Consider the following 23529-nt stretch of genomic DNA (forward strand, 5'->3'; position numbering starts at 1 on the left):
AGGGAGTTTTGGTGATTGAAACCCCTTTCAAGGTTTTCGATTTTTTTTTTATTTTGTAGAGTTTCAGGGTGTTCCATGGTTTGGATCCCGCACCTGATCTGATATCGTCATTGATAGTATTAATTGATGATTCGATCATTTAACTGATTTTTTTTTTACAGATTGGTCTTGTGTTGTGATAGTTTTGGGGAGAAATAAGCGCACACAGACATTTTTAACCCCACCAAATTCGTTATGTACCTGTTTTAAGTCAAGAGCCCGTAGTTCAGTGTTTGTCGTTGGTTCGTGTATGTCATATATGTTTTTCGTAAATTGTTTTATTATGAATAAGGCCGTCAGTTTGTGTATTAATTCTTATTTTTCATGTCGGAACCTGTTATAGCCGACTATAATTGCTTCAATCAATATATTTTTTTTAACTTTGAAAATCATATATCACATCTCCTTATTTTTATATTGAAGATATAAATGTGGTTTGATAAAATGTCGCCCTCACTAAAAAAAAATACTTTTTCGTTGGTTTGTCGGATTCTATAGTTGGGAATATTGAAAAGTTCCTGATATAAAAAAAAATCATGTTGTTTTCTCTGTCTTTCAGATAAAAAAATCCTCTTCAATCCTTGATAAAATTTAATTTTACTGGATTTTTCTTCCAGTAGCTATAGCTTGTAGTAAACAGAAATCTCATTGGAAATTATAACACATCTTCTTATTTTAATATCGAGTTTATTGACATATATAATACGTGTCTTTTCTTGGATCCGTGGTTAGCTACCACTATTTCACATTCGAATTCCTTTATCAAAGTACAATATCCCGGTCCTATGATGAAAAATTCTTTGTTAACTTTTATTGTTTAAATATGTTTTTTTTTTTTTAAATTGCTGGTAAATAACATATTAAGTAAAATTCGAAATATATATGCTAATTACCCTTGCAGAGCATTTATATATAGTCACCTTTTCTATATATAAATATTTATATTGTACGAAGATTATTTTCATTTTTATTTTAGATTAGTTTCTAGATTAACCTATTTTGTACTGTCATTTTCTTTTTGACTTGTATACTTATTCAGTTGTTTGTTTATGTGTTCAATTTGTTTTTCGTTCATTTTTTGTATATAAATAAGCCGTTAGTTTTCTCGTTTTACATTGCGATTTCGGGGCCTTTTAAGTTTTATAGCTGACTATGCGGTATGGGCTTTGCTCATTGTTGACGTCCATTCTGTGACCTATAGTTGGTAATTTCTGTCATTTTGGTCTCTTGTGGAGAGTTGTCGCTTTGGCAATCATACCACATCTTCTTTTTTTATATCTATTGTACACATTTTGTTTTTGGCTCTTATATAGTCACCTCAAAAGGGTACCTTGATAGAATCTTAATTGTTGAAATGACTGGTTTTGTGCATATTTTCATTTCAAATACCATATATATAGACAATAATAGTGCATTGACTTGACATATCAACGATATAAGGATGAGGCTTAGAAACGGGGAAATGCGATGCTGTGCCGAGCATTTTCCCCGTTTCGGGCCGAATCCTTATATCGTTGATATGTAAAGTCAATGCACTATTATTGTCTTTATACTGCAATCTAAACGAAACATTTTCTATTGTGGTTTAGTGTGTTAATGTTATTTATTTGGTATAAATATTGGGGAAAATCCCCCTTGTAAAAGGCCTCATATCACACAGGCGGAGAAATATACAGCACGATGAAATGTACATCATTACCTTGAAAACCGCAATCAATGGTGAACGAATTCGTTTGTTTACAGACTAAAATATCAACAATAAACATAAAACAAAATGATTTATAGGTTACAAACAAAAAATATTAATAAGTGAAATATGTTTTACCAAAAATTGTAAAAGAAACAAGTTTGAGTCGTTAAACGCATCGTTGTTTATATTGGAAACAAGAACAGGTTGAAGAGGTCGTATGCATAATTATTATATAATTTTATCAATTTCTATTCAAATATCCATAAGGAAAAGTGATATCAGGTCTGGATTGGCCGTGTTTTTTCCGTATTGGCCCTGTTCGAAGAGCAAAATTAAATCTTGATTTATATCGACAGTGGAACATTTTTAGTATTGCACATGCTGATTTATCAGTATTAGGGCTTATTTGCTCATATCATTTAATAAATATTTATATGACAGAAGTATCATGGAAATCATACACTGTACATTTCATCGTGTTGTATATTTCTCCGCCTGTGTGATATGAGGCATTTTTAAAGGTGATTTTTCTCAATATTTAAATCAAATAAATAATATAAACACACTAAGCAACATTACAAAATGTTTTTTATATTGATGTATAAAGACAATAATAGTGCATTGACTTGACATATATCAACGATATAAGGATTCGGCCCGAAACAGGAAAAATGCTCGGCACAGCCTCGCATTTCCCCGTTTCTAAGACTCATCCTTATATCGTTGATTGGTCAAGTCAATGCACTATTATTGTCTATATATTATGATAGTATGATACTAAACCCCTAACGGGAAGGATTGTGCCTGATATTCATATGATGAAATCATAATTTTTCTATCAGTTTAATTGAAGTCTGGAGCTGGCATGTCAGTTAACTTCTAGTAGTCTGTTGTTATTTATGCATTATTGTCAATTTGTTTGTTTTCTTTGGTTACATCTTCTGACATCAGACTCGAACTTCTCTTGAAATGAATTTTAATGTGCGTATTGTTATGCGTTTACTTTTCTACATTGGCTAGAGGTATAGGGGGAGGGTTGAGATCTCATCAACATGTTTAACCCCGCCGCATTTTTGCGCCTGTCCCAAGTCTGGAGTCTCTTTGTTAGTATTATATTATTCTAATTTTAGTTTCGTGTGTACAATTGGGAAATTAGTATGGCGTTCATTATCACTGCACTAGTATATATTTGTTTAAGGGCCAGCTAAAGGACGCCTCCGGGTGCGGGAATTTCTTGCTACATTGAAGACCAGTTGGTGACTTTCTGCTGTTTTTTCTATGGTCAAGTTGTTGTCTCTTTGAAACATTCCCAATTTCCATTCTCAATTTTAGAAGGAAGCATTATCTAGTTAAGAGTTATAATTAGTAATATGCCACTAGAAACTATTACAGCAAAATGCAATGAGTGTGTAGGTAAAGGTAATTACCTTTGACTAACTAGCTTAATTGCTAGCTGGACCGTGAAGTCATACCAAGGTAAAGTAGACTATCCTTCTTTTGGAGAAGTCTAGTTGGCCAAACGATGAAAAGAAACGCCTCAAGGATTGTACAGGAAGGCTCAGAGTGATTGTACATTAAACTTGCAAGCGATTGTACAGTAAATAAAAATATCCGACATGGAGAAAATGAATATATTTGGATTTCTACTGAAACAATGACTTTGAAACTTTTAGACAGGTACGACTTTATATAAGAAAATGTATATGTGGAAATTCAGGAAGCAAACATTGATTTTTCGATGTTTTTAAAACATTTTTGATCGCTGTTGTGTGACAATTTTGATCGTTTTACACGGAGCTTCATCATTCTACGTTTGGATGCATTTAGCTTTCTTATTATTTTATTGGTTCTTATTTACATTAAGAATATTTTAGCTACCAAAAATTGAAGCAGAAACGTTACATAGTAACATAAGAGTTCATCAAAGTTTCCATCAAGCAACTTGTTATTTTGCAAATGTCGGGGCCCCTTTCGACAGTCTCCCGAATGACCAGATTATTAGAAAACCGTACAGTTCTGTTTCCACACTATGGTAGTGGTCTCTCCGAATAGAATCACACTTTCGCTACGCTCTCGCTATAATGATACAGCGACCTTTGCGATCTTACCACGACCATAGTGCGAACTCACTTCTACCTGATTCCACCACGACTGTTTTGAACATTATAAAAATTGTACAGTACGCTCATCACGAACGTGAAGACCTCACCACGACCGTGATAGACCTTACTGTGATCAACAAGATCGCACTATGATCGTCAACATTCGCATTTTTTTACAGATTGTAGTGCGATTGTGGCCTATAGTGTGACTGCGGAATTAAATTTTATTAGTTCAATAGAGTCACATGAGCTTAACAAAAAATATTTCTACCCTTAGCCCCATATGTTTACCGTTTCCTTGGTAGCAGGACTTAATTTGGCAAAAAAGAGGGAAAGTGCAGAGTTTACAAATTAGCCAAATTATGTCTAATCATGAAAAAGAAATAATACAGATATTTAGACATTTAAAACTTTTTTCAGTTTAAAAAAACAATAATAAAAATAGTGTTCAACAGTAAACTTTCGTTAAAATAATATGGATTATTTGAAGAAAAAAAAAATTGCACACATTTAAACTACATTTTAAATATCAAACAGAATTTACAAATAATTAAACATACAGCAATACACAAAAGTTATGTATTCCTGTCGACAGGAAAAAACCGTCCACAAATCCGAAGTTTGAGCAAATATATAAAATTTCGACCTTTATATATTTTACTAAAAAAGTAGCACATGCAGGTATATTTTTTATTACGTATTTAATTTAATCACGCCAAAAAATAGGCTAAATGCAAATTGTCAGCAAACTGTCAATACGGGATCTACTGTAAGACAACACAATGGTTGGAAGAAATTATTGTGTACGTGGTATTTTGTTTGTATGCTTTCCTAACTTATTTAAGATAAACAAGCGGTCTTGTAGACTGTTTATGAGTAAATCCGTATTTTGTGTAATGATTGACAGAGGGAGATTTAGGGGGCGGGGTTGAAAATATACTGAAGCATGATTAGAGCGAGTATCCTCTTGCCAAAACCCCGGCCCCTTATGAACATTTCTTGAGCCGACAGTGGTCGATACTTTAGTCTGGAAGAGCATGATTTATATGCTGGTTTTAATTGTGCTTTTACTACAAGTATAGTTTTCAGTTACCACAAATACTCTTATTTTGGTGCTTCAAGTTTATAATCTTTAGTAAATGTTAGTTGTTTTTTGTGTCTCCTACCGATCTTTTGGGTTAATCAAATTGCAACAGACTTTTAAACATTGTTTTTAAGTTATACTATTACAACACTGACTGTCTAAGTTTCAGGGGTTGAACGCTCACACACATGTTGAATCCTGCCACATTCTCATGCGCTTGTACATGTAGTTGAGTGGTAATTACTAATTTTGTTCATATTTGTCGACTCATATTTGATGTTTTTAGAATGGGTTTGTTGTATACCGTTAGGGACGACAGTGAAAAAACTATGTAAATTAAATTTTTTTAGATCACCTGCCCCCCAGCTTTTCTCATCACTTGGCGTCCGTCGCCCGTCGTTTATCGACTTCCGTCGTCGTTAACTTTTAAACAAATTTTCTCTGAAACTACTGGGCCAAATTTAACCAAACTTGGCCACAATCATCATTGGTGTATCTAGTTTCAAAATTGTGCCCGGTGAGCCGCCAAACAAGGTCAAGATCTATCTGCCCGGAAATTTTTTAGATGAATCGGACAAAAGGTTGTTGGGTAGCTGTCCCTGAATTGGTAATTTTTAAGGACATTTTGTCCGTTTACGGTTATTATCTTGAAAGGTATTATAAAGTTTTTGTCATTTTTAAAGGCTGCACGGTTGGTTATACATGTAGTTGACAATATTTCTTCATTGAACTCCAGTTGATAGTTGCCAAATTGGCAGTGATATCACAGCTCCTTACTTGTTTTGATACTGTTTACATTTTTCGTACATGACTTTAAATCAATCAATTTAAACTCGTGTTCAATAAGTAGAAAATCATTTGATTGTTTGGGTTAAAAGGAGGAGGTGGCAGGAGGTCTTTGAATATAAATATGGTGGCCTGGTAAGAGCTGGCAACAATAGGCATGCTTAGGCAGCAACCATCTGGGGGGGGGGGGGGGGGGGGGGGGTTTGGATTTTCTTCTGTTCTTTCGGCGATAGTCTATTTTTTGGGGGACAAGTCGAAAATAATTCTTTTTCCCTCAAATATAGCATAACATATAGTGGCAGCTGAGGGTGAAACAAACATTTTTTTTCTCAGGGTTGAAAACAAATTATTTTTTCTCCAAAAACTGCAAACAAACTTTTGTTTCCAAAAAAAATCAATAGCCCCCCCCCCCCCCCCCCCCCACCGAAAATCAAATGGTTTCTGCCTTAGCGACAAGATAAAACTTTTAAAAATAATAAAAAAATCCGCAAAAAATCGTCCTGCCCCATTCCCATCCTTAGAATAACAATAGATCGTACCCTTACTGTTATTGTCCGTGTGTTTTATTATTCATCCAGATAGTTGTCCATATAGTGTCCTACTAAGGGGGCAACTATTTAAAATATTCTGGGGGGGGGAGGATTTTGAAAATAAACCTCAGCCTTGATAATCACAAAAATAAATGGTTTGTTCTGTGGTAGTTTCAAAATACATAACCTGACTTACAATGTATTGAAAATAAATAACTCTGCAGATCTATTCGAAATTATTAGATGGCAACAGATTCTTCATAAAATTCATTTTCCCCCCAAAAAAACTCGTGAAACACTTCCGAAAACTTCATATAGGGCCTAATAAAATTATAAATATTATTTAAATATACTTGAAATGTCTGAAAAAGGGTTTCATTAAACTTGAGCTATATTGTGTCAAAAACGAATACCTCACTTTTATTTATACAGGACAGTAACTACTTGAGGCAAATTCAATGCTTACGTTATAATTATATATATATATATACTCAAAATTGAAATAAAAAAGAAGTATCAATTTAGATATTTCTCATCAGACTCGTTATTTTTCCTTAAATCATTTATTTATTTATTTCAAAGTCTAATGTTTTACTTCAACTTTGTCTGAGTTGTCATTATAGATTGTCCGAGCTGTCTTTTTTAGACGGTCCGAGTTGTCACAGGACGGACATGTTCTGCAACAAACTAAAATGTCCTAAGTTTGAACACCTTATTTGATTTCGTGATCACAATACTAACCAAATGAAATGTGAACTACTTTGATATATTTTGTAACTTTTTACCTTAACGAATCCTAGTCCTGAGTAGATTTGGAAGTTGTCGTCAGCAAAAGGTTTAAACACCGTTCATTGCGGGCTTCCGTTGTCGTTGATTTCTATAGTTTATGTAATGTCAATTTCATCATGGAATACTTTCTTCACAATCAGAGGTTCATTAAGGGATACAAAAAGTTTGATATTTATGCTAATAATATAAAACAATTACGATTTGAAAATCAATTTTAATTTAGGTAACAGTAAAAAAAAAACAATATTAGGTCAATGTCATAAAGATATAAACTTTTTAGTATTCTGAATAAAACTGGGTAAAGGAAGGGCGCAGTAAAATCTCGCCCTTCCCCAGTTTAGCAGTCTCATACTTATTTTTTGTATGAGGCTAAGAAACTGGGGAAGGACGAGGTTCTACCGAGCCCTTCCCCAGTTTTGCACCGAGTACAAAAAAGTTTATAATTTTCTGAAAATGACCTTATATTGTTTCTATACTGCAACATAAATTAATAAATTGATAGCTATTCAAATCGTAACACAAACGAGACTTATTATCATCCCTTAATGGACCCCTGATTGTGGAGAAAGTGTGCCATGATGAAATTGACATCGTACACAATATAGCTTTGTTACACTATTTTATATGAAATAAACACAACTTGTTGCAATATAAAACACATTTTATATTTTTCTGACATTGACATTATATTGTATGTGTAGAAGTACTTAAAGATGAAAAAGGTACCGAAAATGATTAAAATTCATGTATTTAGTTCATAGGTTTAATGTTATATTTGTAATTCTCATCTTCTCATTTTGTCAAATGTGTTGACGTCTTTTTATTATATTTAGGTGTTACGGATAGAAAAATTAATCAACGCCTTTATTAATCATATTTAATTTTGTACGATTAAATTTTGAAGTTGGATTCATAACAATCTGGACATATATATATTACAGTTAATTGCTATTAATAAGTATTGCAATATGCATTTTGTTTTAATGAATTATCAGTTTTTAGTTCTAATATAATCTTAAACCAATCCTAATTCTAGCTCACTTTTAAATTATAGTTTTTCATGCGTGACGTCATGCTGTTTCTAAATTTCATAAATTCAAATGTGACATAACGTTTGCCTTTTCGCCATCGTACGTGACGTCATTTTTTTTAATTGCGTTGACGCCTGGACTGATTCTGGTGTGTCTATGCTGTATTGAACTTGGCATCATGTACTCGGGTATAGTTTTCTGTAATAAGTTAATACTTTAGTTTCATTATGAATATATCTTTCACATTCATTTGTTAAAATTTACTGTTTGCAATAATATGAATCGTTCTATATAATAAGAATGTTCTTATCCCGGGCATAAAAACAATGCCGTATTTGGCAAAACCTTTTCAACTTTTGATCTTCACTGCTGTACAACTTTGTACTTTTTTCACTTTCGAGCTTTTATGTCTGGGCGTCACTGGTGAGTCTTGTGTGGACAAGACGAGTTTTTGGCGTATTGAATTTTAAACCTGATGTTTTTTGTTATCTATTAATCATGCTTTTCTTTGTCTAATATGTTCTCCTTTTTATTTGTATTGTAGTCCTGTAATATTATGTTGTCATTTCAATGTTATATTTAACTTTGCCATTAACGTGCGAGGTTTGGCATGCCATAAAACCAGGTTCAACCCACCACATTTATTCCCCTTTAAAAGTGTCCTGTACCAAGTCAGGAAGATGGCCATTGTTATAATATTGTTCGTTTCTGTGTGTGTAGCATTTTAACGTTGAGTCGTTTGTGTTTTCTCTTATTTTTGAGGTATTGAGAAAAGACGTGGCACGGTACTTGTCTATCCCAAATTCATGTATTTGGTTTTGATGTTATATTTGTTATTCTCGTGATATTTTGTCTGTTGCTTGGTCCGTTACTGTGTGTGTTGCGTTTCGGTGTTGTGTCGTTGTTCTCTTATATTTAATGCGTTTCCATCGGTTTTAGTTTGTTACACCGATTTTGTTTTTTGTCCATGGATTTATGAGTTTTGAACAGCGGTATACTACTGTTGCCTTTTTTTATTCAATACTGAAAAATGGCTGAAATTTTCAGTACTGAAAAATGGCTGAAATTTTCAGTACTGTAAAATGGCTGAAATTTTCAATACTGGTAAATGACTTAAATTTTCAGTACTGAAAAATAACTGAAATTTTCAGTACTGTAAACAACTTTTTCTCTTCATTACTTAAAATGATATAAAAATTAATGTTCTGAATAGTGTTGTTTCCTAAAAGTACTGTTTATATAGCGGCATTTAATGTACTGATTAGTAATGTTTCCTTAAAGTACTGTTTAATTAGCGGCAAATAATGTACTGATTAGTGATATTTTCCGAAAGTACTGTTTATATAGTGGCATTTAATGTACTGATTAGTGATGTTTCCTAAAAGTACTGTTTATATAGCGGCATTTAATGTACATGTAAACGCTAGTCAAATTGTTGGTAGTGTATATTGTTTCTATCTAGTAAATACCTGACAGACTATGCATCTATGTCAATCAATGGATAGTTTTTGCCTTTTAGCATAGGAAGGGTTTCGTTTTAACTGCAGAGTAAAAATTCGACACGACTCGGAAGATTTTCTACAATTTTCCGATACGATTACTTATTTCGAAAGGGGTTAATTCTACAGAACTCAAAAACTATGTTTTACTTCGATTTTATCTTAATTTCAGACGATTTCATATCTATTCAAGCTACATTGAAGTTAAAGATAGATATATAAGCGTTTAAATATGATTTTTAACGTACTCTAATAGCACTGTTAAGTGCACGGAAATCGACTAATATATTAAGTAAAACTGAAAACGAAGTAGATAAGGGATTCCGGAATCTTTAGTAATTTTTACCAATTTGGTGTATTCTTAAACAGATACATGTAGAGTTCAAAATACATTTAAAAAAAAATTAAATTGTAGATCCCAAAAGGTCAGGATTATGAAAATTGACGTATAAAATGTCAAATATTTAGAAGGAATTCAAAAGCATGCGGAGTTACATTACTGTACAGTTGTAAATATTGTTTTTCAATATTTTAAGAACTCAATTCACTTAATTATTCTGTCTAAAAGAATAGATACGACTAATTTCCTTTGCTGAAAAAAAATGTTGTAATTTTATAATTTTCAAGTAATCTCTGAAATAAACGACAATTTTACAAAAAAAAAATCACCGTACGATTTTCTGACGACCGGGCAAAAACAAAGGTAGATCATAATTCTTTCATTTAGAAAAGAAATAAGCCGTATAGAAGGTGAGTGCATTAAAGTCCTTAACTAGACGTCTTTTTCAAATATTACACTCGCCTAAATGTCCTTTCTGCCATTTATTATATCAAAACACTTACTAGATTAAGATTTCACTTTTTGGTCAAACTTGTCAATCATATCAACTGCCTCATGTTGACATAGCATCCACATAACCCTTCCGCAATGAATTATATTAATCTGGAAAATAAGAGAAATCACATAATTCTGAAAGCTTAAATTAGTTTTCTTTTTTTCAAATTTCAGGAAATTTTTTTTAAATCTTTGAATATTTTATTTTTCAAAACAAACAGAAGAGTGTATTTTTGTTACAGATGCGTATCGTATGGATGGGTTTAAGCTATATGTGACCAATACATCAACCATTCCACCTGTCGGTTATCTTTGCTATGAAGATCCTGATCCTGGTTTGCCAAACATCACACAAACTATTCCTTGTAACCAAGTCGGACAGTATATCATATATTATGATGCAAAAGGAGAGAGTACTTATGGGCCTATAATTGAACTTTGTTATGTTGCTATTAATGGTGATTAAATTATTATGCTTTTTTAATTTTCTACATGGCAAAATATCGTACGTGTATAGCTAAATTATTCAAGTATCTTTGTTGCATTGGAATTATAGCATAAGGTTTCGAATACATATACTATGATCAGTATTTAATCATTCAAACTATATTGCATCAAATACTGTAACGACATGGGTTCTATTTTCAAATCGTTGGAGAATATGTTTCGAAATTTCTTTAAACAATCACAATCGAACAAAATTATAATAGAAATATACACATCAATTAATCTAACATAAACTTAATGTTATCAATAATTTCTTATCTCGATTCTTTAGCGGTTTTGATTTGATTGTTGGCAATAGTAGTATACCGGTGTTCAAAAGTCTGAAATAGATTAAGCGAAGCAAATCAGGGTTACAAACTAAAACCTAGGGACACACATCAACAATATGGGGTTTTGTCACATTCATAGAAATAAGGACCAAATTTGTTGGCCGACTATTGAAACGAAAACGTCATCTTTTATCAGAGGAACAGTCAAACTCATAAATCGCAATTAAACTTAGAAGGCCATGGTGAAAAACGAAAATCCCAAACAGACAAATAATAGTACACGATACAACAAAGAAAACTAAAGACTTAGCGGTACGAACCCTACCCAAAACTGGGGAAGATTATAATTGGAAACCAATACATGATGGCGTAAGTAAATATTTCGAGTAAATGACTAAAACCTCAGCACATGATGAAATAGCTTCAGGAAGCACTCCAGTATTAGAAAATAAAATTAAAAATGAACCACAAAATGTTTTATCATCTCCTATTCCTGGATTTCTAATACATTAACCTTTATGTTTGTGTTATACATGTGCATATGTATGCAATCAGTATCTTCCATGGATTTGATTTTCAAAAGTTAAAAGGGTGACAAAAAAATCCTTTTATGTGTATCCATGGCAACATTCTGCATTTATTTGGCATAAAATATTGCAAAAAGGGGGATAAACATGTAACAATCCCCCCAAAAAATTGAATTAAACTAGAATTTAAATGCCTTTGAGTGATATCTTTTCAGAAACTGTTGTCATTAATTTTCCTAATGATGAAATAAAAAATGGGTGTCTTTCGCCTCATTCTTTTGTAAAATCTAATCACAAAGTTTGTACGACAAAAATTGGAAAAAACATTACAATAATTGCCCGACAAATGAATAGAATGGTCATACAAATATGGACTGTCATACAGAAAACAGCTTATATTACATATAGTATATGATCTTGATGTTCATATGAACCCAATACTTAGGCTATTTGAATACTCAGCTATCCAAAAAATAATTTTATTGCACGCTAGCTCTTATATTTGAAAAAACCAAAGGGGCCAAAATGCCAAAAATACACACCTAACTGTGGAGTGTTACCTCAATAGTTTGACCGGAATTGGTGATAGCAAATGCAAGCTCTGAAATATCGTACAAGACGTATTAAATTTTACTTTACACATTAATTTTCTTTGTTCGATGTTGTTATTACAAGCGTCTATATAAGATTATCAAATATATAAGTGTTGCACTGTTGTCACCCATACATGTTAATCATGGAAACCTTTGTTTTTCAGGTTGCCGAAAGGGTTTTTGGGGAAGTAACTGCGAGAAAGTGTGTTCCGAATATTGCATAGAAAATCATTGCTACCCTGGAAATGGGTCTTGCATTTTTGGATGTAAAACTGAAAACTGTTTGAACGATATTTTTCATAAATTTACCGGAGTTTGTACCGATGGTTGCAAGGAAAGACGGACAGGAGACTACTGTAACAAGTGTAAGAAAATGTTATTATAAGTATTGGGAAATTCCATAACACTTCTGACTGAGATAATTGGTTACCTCCCGAAACAAAGTCAACCATATTTGGTATGGCGATACATGTACTGTATTTTAGTTGGGATGGTTGAATTAGTATTATACTTCCATAAGAAAAAAATGAAAGAGATTGAGAAGCAAGACAAATGGATAGTATATTAGTTTATCATGCTTTGAACCCTTCACACTTGAGGACAGTTTTGACCTCGGAAAATGACATGAAAGAAAATATGAAATCCTCACTAAATTTACGGATCCTACTATTTAGAACTATATCCGACTTATATCTTAATATAGACCGCGGAAAGTGTAAGTTGATTAAACATTTATGTGATGGAATTCCTGCTTCGAAATTGAAAATGATTATGCCTTATTATCCCTTTGCCCCTTCAAGTCACCTTCAGTTTAGCCTTTTTCACGACTCGTATTAAGCGAGTATCTGTCGACCGTGCAAACGTTCTCATCCACATGTCGGAAAATATTAAAACTTTCATATGCATATACTATGAATAATCATTAGGAACATGTTTTTTTTATTGCAGATAACCTGGCATATGACAGTTCAGTCCTTATAAATCCAAATAGTAGATACCCAGGTAGTCTTGCAAAAGATGGAAGTAAAATCTCATGTGCAAAAACAAAAGGTCCTACCATAACATTTCAAGTTGACCTCAAATACGAAAGCATTGTAACAGGTGTGCATATATGGTTTGGTGGTAAGTAAGTTAACTGTATATATTTAATTTCACTAATGAGTTGTCTATACATATTTAAAATCTAAGATTTTAGTTTATATATTTGATGGTGAATGGCTACAATTGGAGTTAAATATTTAATCATTTCTTGGTTTAGTCTTACCCATATTACTACTATGTACTAATGAAACATCAAATACCTTTTTAATAATTAAACATTGTGTGGTACAGATTAAGATAATCAGAAACAATAGTATGGAAGCTTCATTTGAACTCATAAAAATGAACATACACATTAAAACGCATACATACTATGGATTTGTAGAGAATATAGATTTAAAATCAATATACATATAAAAACCCCAAGTTCCAATCTTCAGCTAAGTAAACATATTCTATAAACGTGTATGCTGACTTTCAGTTTGTGAAACCACTAAATCCAATATTTACGGGCACACATTTTTCCAGAATCAACGTTTTTGATAGTTTCCACTGTTTGATGTTATCAATTTCAGAAAATACTTCGAAGGTCGGAAGTCATATTGTTTATGCTTCAAATACAAGCAATTCTTGGAAAACTGGTACTGTTTTATACGAAGAAATAGTTTTGCCTACAAGAATCAATGTTAGTGCCGTTTTCAGATACTTGACTTATGTACCTCCAGTTCAGGGTACATCTTCAGAACTTGACGTTTGTGAAATTGGAGTTATTGGTGAGTGTTTTATTTAAATCAAAAGACAAACAAGAATATAAATCATTATATGTAAAAGGTGAAGCGTTTTATGCTAATGACCTCTAGGAAAGAATGTAAGTATTTGCGTTATCAAATATATAACAAAGTGGCTTAATGTACAAAAAGGTAAATATAAACAGCATATAGCTATTTGATTAATGTTTGGATAATACTTTCAAACTATGATGAAAATGAAACCTTTATATCTTCAGGAACACATTCTAACAAATAGAATGATAACAAGGGCTGTAGTTCATGTAACACTCTTATAGCTGTAAAGAGCAAACAGTACAGAATAAAACGAAAAGCGTTAAAATGGAATAGAATTGGACCAAAATGTTGTCACAATGCTTTAAGATTAATGAAATCAAAAATTGCCCTTTAATTAATTCTATTAGAGCGTCATTGGTAGTTAGAAATATACAAAATAATGATGAACTGATTGATTGATTTTTGTGACAATCACCTTAAGCACTATTGTCCTATTTTGTGGTAATCAGTTTGTTTATTGTCGGATGATGCGGGAAATATCCAAAGAGAAACATCTGCTTTCGATAGGAAAACTGATATTCATATTCATTTAGAACTGAAGTCCACTACATCTCAAACATGCAGGAACCCAACTCTCTATCCCAGTGGTTTGATACGACAATATTTAAACCACTCGGTATCAAGGCCCATTAGACCTTTATGCGTATAGCATGCTTAGTAACAAGTCTGGTAACAAATTATGAACAAACCATTACCGACGAACCTCGTATTAAACACCGATAAATGATTCTTTTCTAAATTATACAGATATGCAAACGTTTTTTGTGTTTGCCATCAGGAAAACATTGATTGTAATTCATAAACTATTCTGTACTTTTTATAGACGTGATGTTTAACAGTGAATTCACATTCCTAAAAAATTACTTATTGTCTTGAAAATAATTTATTTTACTTTATAGATAATGCCAACAGTAGTGTACTGCTGTTCGAATTTTCATAAATCGATTGAGAAAAAACAAATTGGGGTTACAAACAAAAACTGAGGTGAACACATCAAATATAAGAGGAGAACCACGACACACCAGAACCACTATATTAAAATGTTACACATATTTCCTATTAGAATCGCACATGAATAATATTAAACTAATCGATATATCAACTTTAAACTTCGCCGAATCCCCCCTTTGTAGACTAAGATCTCTACATATTGTGTTTCTTATAAAGCGTTATTTTCGCAGTTGATGTTTCTACTTTTTCGACAATTTTCAAACACGTTAGGGGGAAAGTTCGGGCAGTCATTTTTGCATGTATTGTATTAACTAACCATGTTCGACAAGTTTGAATGGTTTCTTTTAGCATTTTTTGTTGGCAGTTGATGAGTTCATTTATTCAGGAACAAAGCGATATTATTTTAACCATCAATCCCTCTGTTTTAGGTTGTCCTCCTTCGTATTATGGTCCTGTATGTAGTAAACTGTGTCCGACTAACTGTTACGGACCTTGTGAACTTGAAGCTGGTAACTGTATATTTGGTTGTCTAAACGGATGGATTGGTAATAATTGTGACCAAGGTATAAACGTTCAAAACAATTAATATGCAAGAGACATTGTTCTTATCTGCTTTGTCATAAATTGTTGATCAGTCGGATGATGCTTATTTTTTTTAAAACTCTCCATCAGTCTTGCAAAAGCATGCACGGGTCATGAAATTAATCCCAGCCTGGTGAAACAGAAACTTGAAAAAAAATGTTAATAGATGCTTCAGTTCGTTAGACGCAGTATTTATGAGTAAGAGTAAGTGCTAGTCGAATTGGAGTGTCATGTTCTTATATGCATAATATAAATATAAAAATAAGATGTGGTACTATTGCTAATGATACAACTATCCCCAAAGACACAAACATTAACAACTATAGGTAAACGGCTTTCAACAATGAGCAAAGCTCATACTGCATAGTCAGCTATAAAAGGCCCCGATAAGATAATGTAAAACAATTCAAACGAGAAAACTAATATGTTGAGTTACAGTTTTAGTCACGCAATAATTGATCTTCATCATCATCCACAACGTAAACGTCCTCATTGTCGTCGTCGTCGAAGTGTCCTCTTTCATTTTTAAGTCTTCTTGAAAAAAATGCAGATTAGAAAAATGTAATATTTGCACTTCAATCGATACTTTTTTGATTCTCACTGATCACTTAAACTTTAAAGTCTAACGAAGTTAATGTGTGCAATTATTAGAAAATCGTGTGAACTGTTGGGTTATTTGTTTCTGTTAGAACTATTGAATCAATCTGATGAAACAGTCATATTTCTTTTTTTTATAGCATGTCAGAATGGTAAATATGGTAAAAATTGTCTTGAGACATGTTCAGCAAACTGTGTAAATCCTCAATGTAACAAAATGACCGGAGAATGCATGGGAGGATGCAATGATGGTTGGCTGGATTCTAATTGTACACAAAGTTAGTTATTTTCCTGTTCCTTTTTACATATTTACCATTGACGTACTGTATAAATGATTTAAGTTGCAAAGTTATAATATCATAGGTATACATAAAGCAATTTAAAGAAATCATTGAAAGGAAAGACGTAAATCGTTTTTGTATTTGTAACTGATGGATTGAGTGGGTAAAAGAATGCAGTTAGTGAAAATGTTAGTCAGATAATATGTCTGTTTCTTCCTAAAACTGTTTTAGTATTTAAAACAAACTATGTACCTTTTCTTTCAAATAAGATGACAAAATATGAACTGATATTAAAGATATAGTACAGTAATATTGTTCATTACCTTTTACCTTATTTCAAAGACGTGTTCAATTTTATTTTTTTCAGAATGTCCGTTAGGTAAATTTGGGAAAAACTGTTCAGAGTTTTGTGAAGGATGTATATCACATATGTGTGATTATGTTAATGGTATATGTGATAACTCAACTGCATGTAAACCTGGATATGTGTACGATAAGTACTGTAATACAAGTACGTAAAGTGTTTTATAAAGAATATACATATGAAAGGTTCAGATGTGATAATTAACAAGTATAAAATCAACACTAAATCTAAAATAAGTAATAATTAATGTGTTCAATTCAGCTAAAATACAGTGATTCTCCAAAACATCCAGGTTCCGACAAATAGTCTGTACTTTAACAATAAAGCAACAATAGTTCCCACTGATAATCTTATCGCTGAAATTGAGAATGAAGATAAGTTTTGGTAGCACATTAAACAACTCATGGATATGGATGAAATCTATATGGAGAAAAACAAGGCGCTTTGGCAGAGATAGCATTTTCTGGCATGCAAACCTTATCTGTTATCCGAATTCCTACTCTAAACTTTACAATCTGGAATTTGACTTATAAATAAATTACAGATCGACAGATTATTTATTTTAAAGTTTACCAATTGCATGAAAATTCTAGCTCTTCGCAAAATTAATTTTGGTTCAATATTAATCAACTAGGATTGTATATGTTTTCCTGCTGAATGTCGGAGGTTATCTTTGGTTATACCAAGTTCCTCTAATACATACTGACTACAATAGAGACGAGAGTACAAAAAGTTGCTTTCAATATCACCAATGAAATATTAATCAATGTTGTCAATATGCGTCGTTTACTGCTGAATGTAACATGTTTAAGGTGTTGCATTCATGGCCAATATTGTCAAAAATTATTGTCAAAGCTGAAATAATTTAATATTTATATATATATTTATACATATATTGATTCCGACATGTTGAATGTTTAATGTGGTGAATTGCTTGCAATTGAGATATTTGAACAATTCAATTGTAGTTAAAAGTTTCGGAACACAGTTCGTTTTCATACTTTAGATTTTTAACTTTATTGTGTTACATTATAAATGATTAAGTACGATGAACTCTTAAAAATATCAACATGTCAAAAAGCATGTTGAAAAAAAAATGTCGACAATGTTTTGCTCAAAATGTCTATTGAATATATCTTTGAAGAACACAAGGGATAAATTAGATTCATAATCATTAGATAATTTCAGAATTTTTTTTTGGTTTAAAATTGAATTTTCTTCATATTTTATAAATAAATGTTTGTATGACATGTTCTTCTTTAATAAACACCTTTTTGAACAGCATGCAGGGATGGTTTATATGGTAGTAACTGTCTTCAAATATGCTCATCATTTTGCTTACATGCACCTTGTGATCATAGAACAGGATATTGCATAGATGGATGTATTCGTGGAGTGCATGGAACTAATTGTATGCAAGGTTAGATTTTGTTTAAACGTTCCATGTGTGTTTTAATGTGAAATATTAGTAACCATATAACTACAACTGAGCATTGGCGACTGCGGAAGAAGTTTTTTTTCATATGATTAATCGTTACACAAGAGAAATGCAAAGTAATAAAAGTACCGAACTCCGAGGAATATTTATTTAGCAAAGCGAAAACCAAAAACTAAAAGACATTAAGGAGCCACTCGTCTGAAGTTAACACAAAACTTAAAAATGATTTCACGTTGCTAATATTTATGTTGACATTTGTACAATTGTTTTTCATTTTTAGCCTTGGCGTTGTCAGTTTGTTTTAGATTTATGAGTTTGACTGTCCCTTTGGTATATTCGTCCCCTTTTGATACACAGTGAAATATATACAACATAAATTAAATGTTGTTAAAAATTTATAAAACGATTACAAATATATAAATGAAGTCATGATCAAGCTTAATAAAATCATGAAATGAACATGGTTGTGAACTTTTCGTTTACTGTGATCTGTGAAAATGTAAAACAATTTGTTCATACTTTTTTTTAGTATAAAATAATCATAATAAATGAACTTATGTATTTTATCCTTTTTATTGCAGTTTCTGTAAAAACAGCAGAAAGGGTTATTGACGTCGCTCTCCGGATTGGACTTTTTATTGGAGGTGTTCTTTTAGGAATACTCATAACAGTTGCGGTGTGTTTTGTAATTAGGAAAAAACGACAATCAAAGAAAAGGCAAGGTAAGCAATGTTGCAAAAAAGGGACGAAAGATAACAGAGGGAGAGTCAAATTCATAGATAACATAAACTGACAACGCCATGGCTAAAAATAAAAACAGTCAAAAAATAGTATAAAAGACACAACATAGAAAACTAAAGACTAAGCTACACGAACCCAACCAATAACTTGGGGTGATCTGATAGTCTAATTCGGTAGGTCACATTCGTGAAAAGGGAAAGGGTATTGTAGTTACAACATAAGGATCATATCCCATATCATCTGTGTTGGTCAACCAACTCGGGATGGCGTCCGTAAAATTAACGAAAGGATGATTTCAAGTTCACCAGTTGGAACTGTAGATTTCATAGCTTCCTTGTGAGTAGCAATCCTTTATAAAAGAAATCATGATAGGAAACACAAGCCCGAAAATATCACATCAATTGAGATATATATACTCCGTATGCAGGCGCTGCTGGAATGAAGCAATTTAGTCAATGAGGCAGAAACATAATTAAGTTGTCATGTGAATCGTTAATACTTTATATAGTTGGAAAAACAGAGGGACCAAAGATATTAAAGGGATGGTCGAACTCATAAATCTAAAACAAACTGACAACGCCATGGCTAAAAATGAAAACGACGAACAGAAAAACAATAGTACACACGACACAACATAGAAACTAAAGAATAAACAACACAAAAGTTTACTTTCGGTTGCTGAATAATTCCTCTGTCAATATAAGAATGCAAAGATTTAAGATTATTCCAATGACGAATCATCTGCAAACCTATACTGCATAGCAAAAAAAGGAGTCGCCCCGAAATGACAAATGCAGTAATACCATTGAAACGACCAATTTATATATATCGGTAGACATTAAGACTGTAATATAGCATTACTTCGTTATTGAGGGTCTTGAAACGTGTTGATTCAAGTGTCATCAATGAGTCTTATATCGAGAAAATGCGAGCACTTGTATTGCTTGAGTGTTAGCCTGGTTCTTGTGTTATTTAGCTTTTACATGTGTTAATATCACTAACCGTATACATAAACCATAAATCCTCGTTATTTGTTCAGAAATATATTACATTCGATCCGAATGACACCAATACATTATTAATTTCTGACTCTACTGTAAACCAGAAGTTCTTCTTCTTTGGGACAGTGACAATTTGGTCTATTTCAATGTTTGATAATCATCATAAACCATTAGACTAAGTCCAATATTTTGTCCATTTGGATAGAGGAAGGAATGTTAAACAGAAAGCTCAGATTGACTAAATCTAAGCTCTATTTTGCTCTTCCGTTCTTTGAAGTATATACATGTTTTGCATTTCATACTGTTTAACATACTACTATACATGCTTACAAATAGTACAATTTTATCTTCTATGTTGACAGGCAAAGATAATGTGTCAAAGAAAACACAGAGGTATGTTTGTTATTAATAACTTAATAATGTGTAAAAGAAAACACAGAGGTATGTTTGTTATTAATAACTTAATAATGTGTCAAAGAAAACACAGAGGTATGTTTGTTATTAATAACTTAATAATGTGTCAAAGAAAACACAGAGGTTTGTTTGTTATTAATAATTTAATAAAACACAGAGGTATGTTTGTTATTAATAACTTAATAAAACACAGAGGTATGTTTGTTATTAATAACTTAATAAAACACAGAGGTTTGTTATTAATAACTTAATAAAACACAGAGGTATGTTTGTTATTAATAACTTAATAAAACACAGAGGTATGTTTGTTATTAATAACTTAATAACATATGTTTTGTTTATTCTCTGAATGATAAAATGTCTGAAACAAGAAAGATACAATTCAGGTGAAAACGGATTGTCTCTTAACTTCAGCATGATCTTATTTTGTGTCGCTTCATATGCTTTCAACTGTTACATTTCGTAATAGTTAGATGCATTTTTAAACTATAAGGCAACATACAGTAGTCATTGTTATTTTCTAAACTTTTAGGCCATTGCTATATAATCAGTAGATATTTGATTTGTAATCTGACTGGTGTGCCCCGTAATAATACTCAAATTCTAGTGTAAGTTTGGAAAAAAACCTCTTATCAAATTAATCAGTTAATAAAAACATTAGAACATAGATGTACAGAATAAAAGTATATTTCATCAATGTGTATGTTGTTTCGAATTTAAACCTTGTTTTATGAAATGCTTAATCGGCAAATGACATAGCTGGTTTGTTCTATCTACATCTAATTAAATGACAAAATTCAAAATCAATAAATGGGAAGCCTGCGAAAAATAATCAAAATTTAGTTTCGATAACAAATTATGTTTGCTTTTCAAGCTATTGCGTTCCATACGTTTTTGTGTATAAGTTTATTGAATAACGCATATATCAATAGTTTAAATGCGTTTCATGTATTACTTAGTCGTATTTGGCACAACTTTTTGGAATTTCGGATCATCATTGCTCTTCAACTTTGTACTTGTTTGGCTTCATAACTATTTTGATATTAGCGTAACTGATGAGGAGTTGTCTCATTGTCACTCATATCACATCTTCCGATATCTACTATTTAGACGAAACTAAATTAAAATCCTGGTACCTTTGATAACTATTATTCAATATTTTTTACAATATGAAGACTTTAAAAAAACTTTTGAGCTTTATTTTTTAGTAAAGATCCACAACATTATGACGATGTTAGAATGGAAAATGTATCTACTTATCAGGATCTCAGAATGGAGACGGGAGCAAATGAATATGACCAGATATGCCAGATAAACACAGCATATGACAATCACTGAGACATAAACTGATATAACGTCATCTAACAGGGGGAAAACTAATGGATATTGAGCATGTTCAGTACAGTTAGTGATCTACACGATGTGATGTATGAGATTGAATCATCAATGGGATAATGATTGGTGTATTGATAGACATATGGAGAAAGTATAAAAGAATATAACATCACAAAAAAAAACATTTTTGTGATATTGTATCTCTCATTGCTATTCAACTTTGTCTTTGTGTTTAGCTTGATAACAATTTTGATCGTAGCGTCACTTTTGAGTCTTATGTAGACGAAACGCGCGTCTGGCATCGTAAATAATAAGACTGGTACATTTGATAACTATCAAGACTTGCTTATTTTATATAATATTTTGTAGTGTTGTGTATCATTGTTATATGATGCATCGTTCCGTAACAACTATTACTGACTATTTTTGCAGACATTTGATAAATACTATGTATATATATGTGTGTAAGTATAGATGTGTGTTGATGAAAGTGTCTGAATTCTACATTTTATTTTGCTTTCAAACCTCGTTTGTGTTTTCTAAGTTATGTAAGGAACTTGTTAAATATGTCGTATAAGTTTTAGAATTATATTATTCCTAACTATTTCGATTCAAATATATGTGTTTCCTTTTTGCTGGACCATTTTTTTGTCCCTAATTGTTATAAATCACTTTTTAAATCAGCATGATATATTTGACAAACATATATAAAAAGAGGGGAGGCTAATTAAGGTAAACGTGAGGTGGAAGATAATAAAGGCACATTCAAACTCGAGACAAAGTCAATAGTAAAATGATAGAGTCAAGGAAAAAAACCCGACAAATGAAAAACACAACACATTACATAGAAGACAAAAAACTGGGGAACATAAAATCCTCCAAAAAAATTGGAAAGATTTTAGATGCTCCGAAAGGGAAAAATATTTTTAAAGTGCTTTTCCTTGATGCTTCGATATCACTTCAAACCACTGAAAGTCTGAAATGGCCTATATCTGTACTCGACTGGACTGATGTTTACTCGACCTGTCTGAATTCGTCTAAGATTTACTTGATAATACTTGACTGTAGTCTGAACCATACTTAACAGTCTGAATGTGTACGCGACCTAGTCTGAACCGTACTTGATCTAGTCTGAACAATATTTGACCTAGTCTGAACCATACTCGACCAAGTCTTAACAAACCTAGACATAACCTTTACATCTACAAACTGAATTTTATCAATTTAGGATTTTTATTAATAAAAATGAAATTTGAACAACAACTTTAAATTATAAATGTATTCAATACAGTGTAGAAATTAAAATTCACAATAATCAATCATAATGTAACTTCAACACAATATTAATCATCACTTACGTAATGATATATATCAACTTTAAGCGATATTTGGCTCAACGTTTTGAAATTTTGGGTCCTCAATGCTTTTCAAATTTGTATTTGTTTGGCTTTTTAACTGTTTTGATCTGAGCGTCACTGATGAAACGCGCGTCTGGCGTATAAAATTATAATCCTGGTACTTTTGATAACTATTTACACCACTGGGTCGATGCCACTGCTGGTGGACGTTTCGTTCCCGAGGGTATCACCAGCCCAGTAGTCAGCACTTCGGTGTTAACATGCATATCAATTATATGGTCATTTTTATAAAGTGTACAT

At 32.0% G+C, this 23529-nt stretch overlaps 1 protein-coding gene across 1 annotated transcript in view; it reads left to right on the plus strand.

Annotated features, from left to right (window-relative positions):
- The window catches only part of LOC134724459 (multiple epidermal growth factor-like domains protein 10), a 57364-nt gene extending 34518 nt beyond the window's left edge, over positions 1–22846 (plus strand). The window contains exons 4-14 of the mRNA XM_063587479.1: positions 10628–10843; positions 12446–12646; positions 13230–13403; positions 13898–14095; positions 15547–15681; positions 16438–16575; positions 16946–17089; positions 18225–18362; positions 18962–19102; positions 20485–20515; positions 21745–22846. Coding sequence (XP_063443549.1) covers positions 10628–10843; positions 12446–12646; positions 13230–13403; positions 13898–14095; positions 15547–15681; positions 16438–16575; positions 16946–17089; positions 18225–18362; positions 18962–19102; positions 20485–20515; positions 21745–21874 — 1646 coding nt within the window. The 3' untranslated portion in view covers positions 21875–22846. The remainder of the gene's footprint in view (positions 1–10627; positions 10844–12445; positions 12647–13229; positions 13404–13897; positions 14096–15546; positions 15682–16437; positions 16576–16945; positions 17090–18224; positions 18363–18961; positions 19103–20484; positions 20516–21744) is intronic.
- The last annotated feature ends 683 nt before the right edge of the window (positions 22847–23529 follow it).

The sequence above is a fragment of the Mytilus trossulus genome, chromosome 7 (genome assembly GCF_036588685.1).
Source record: "Mytilus trossulus isolate FHL-02 chromosome 7, PNRI_Mtr1.1.1.hap1, whole genome shotgun sequence".
Lineage (NCBI taxonomy): Eukaryota > Metazoa > Mollusca > Bivalvia > Mytilida > Mytilidae > Mytilus > Mytilus trossulus.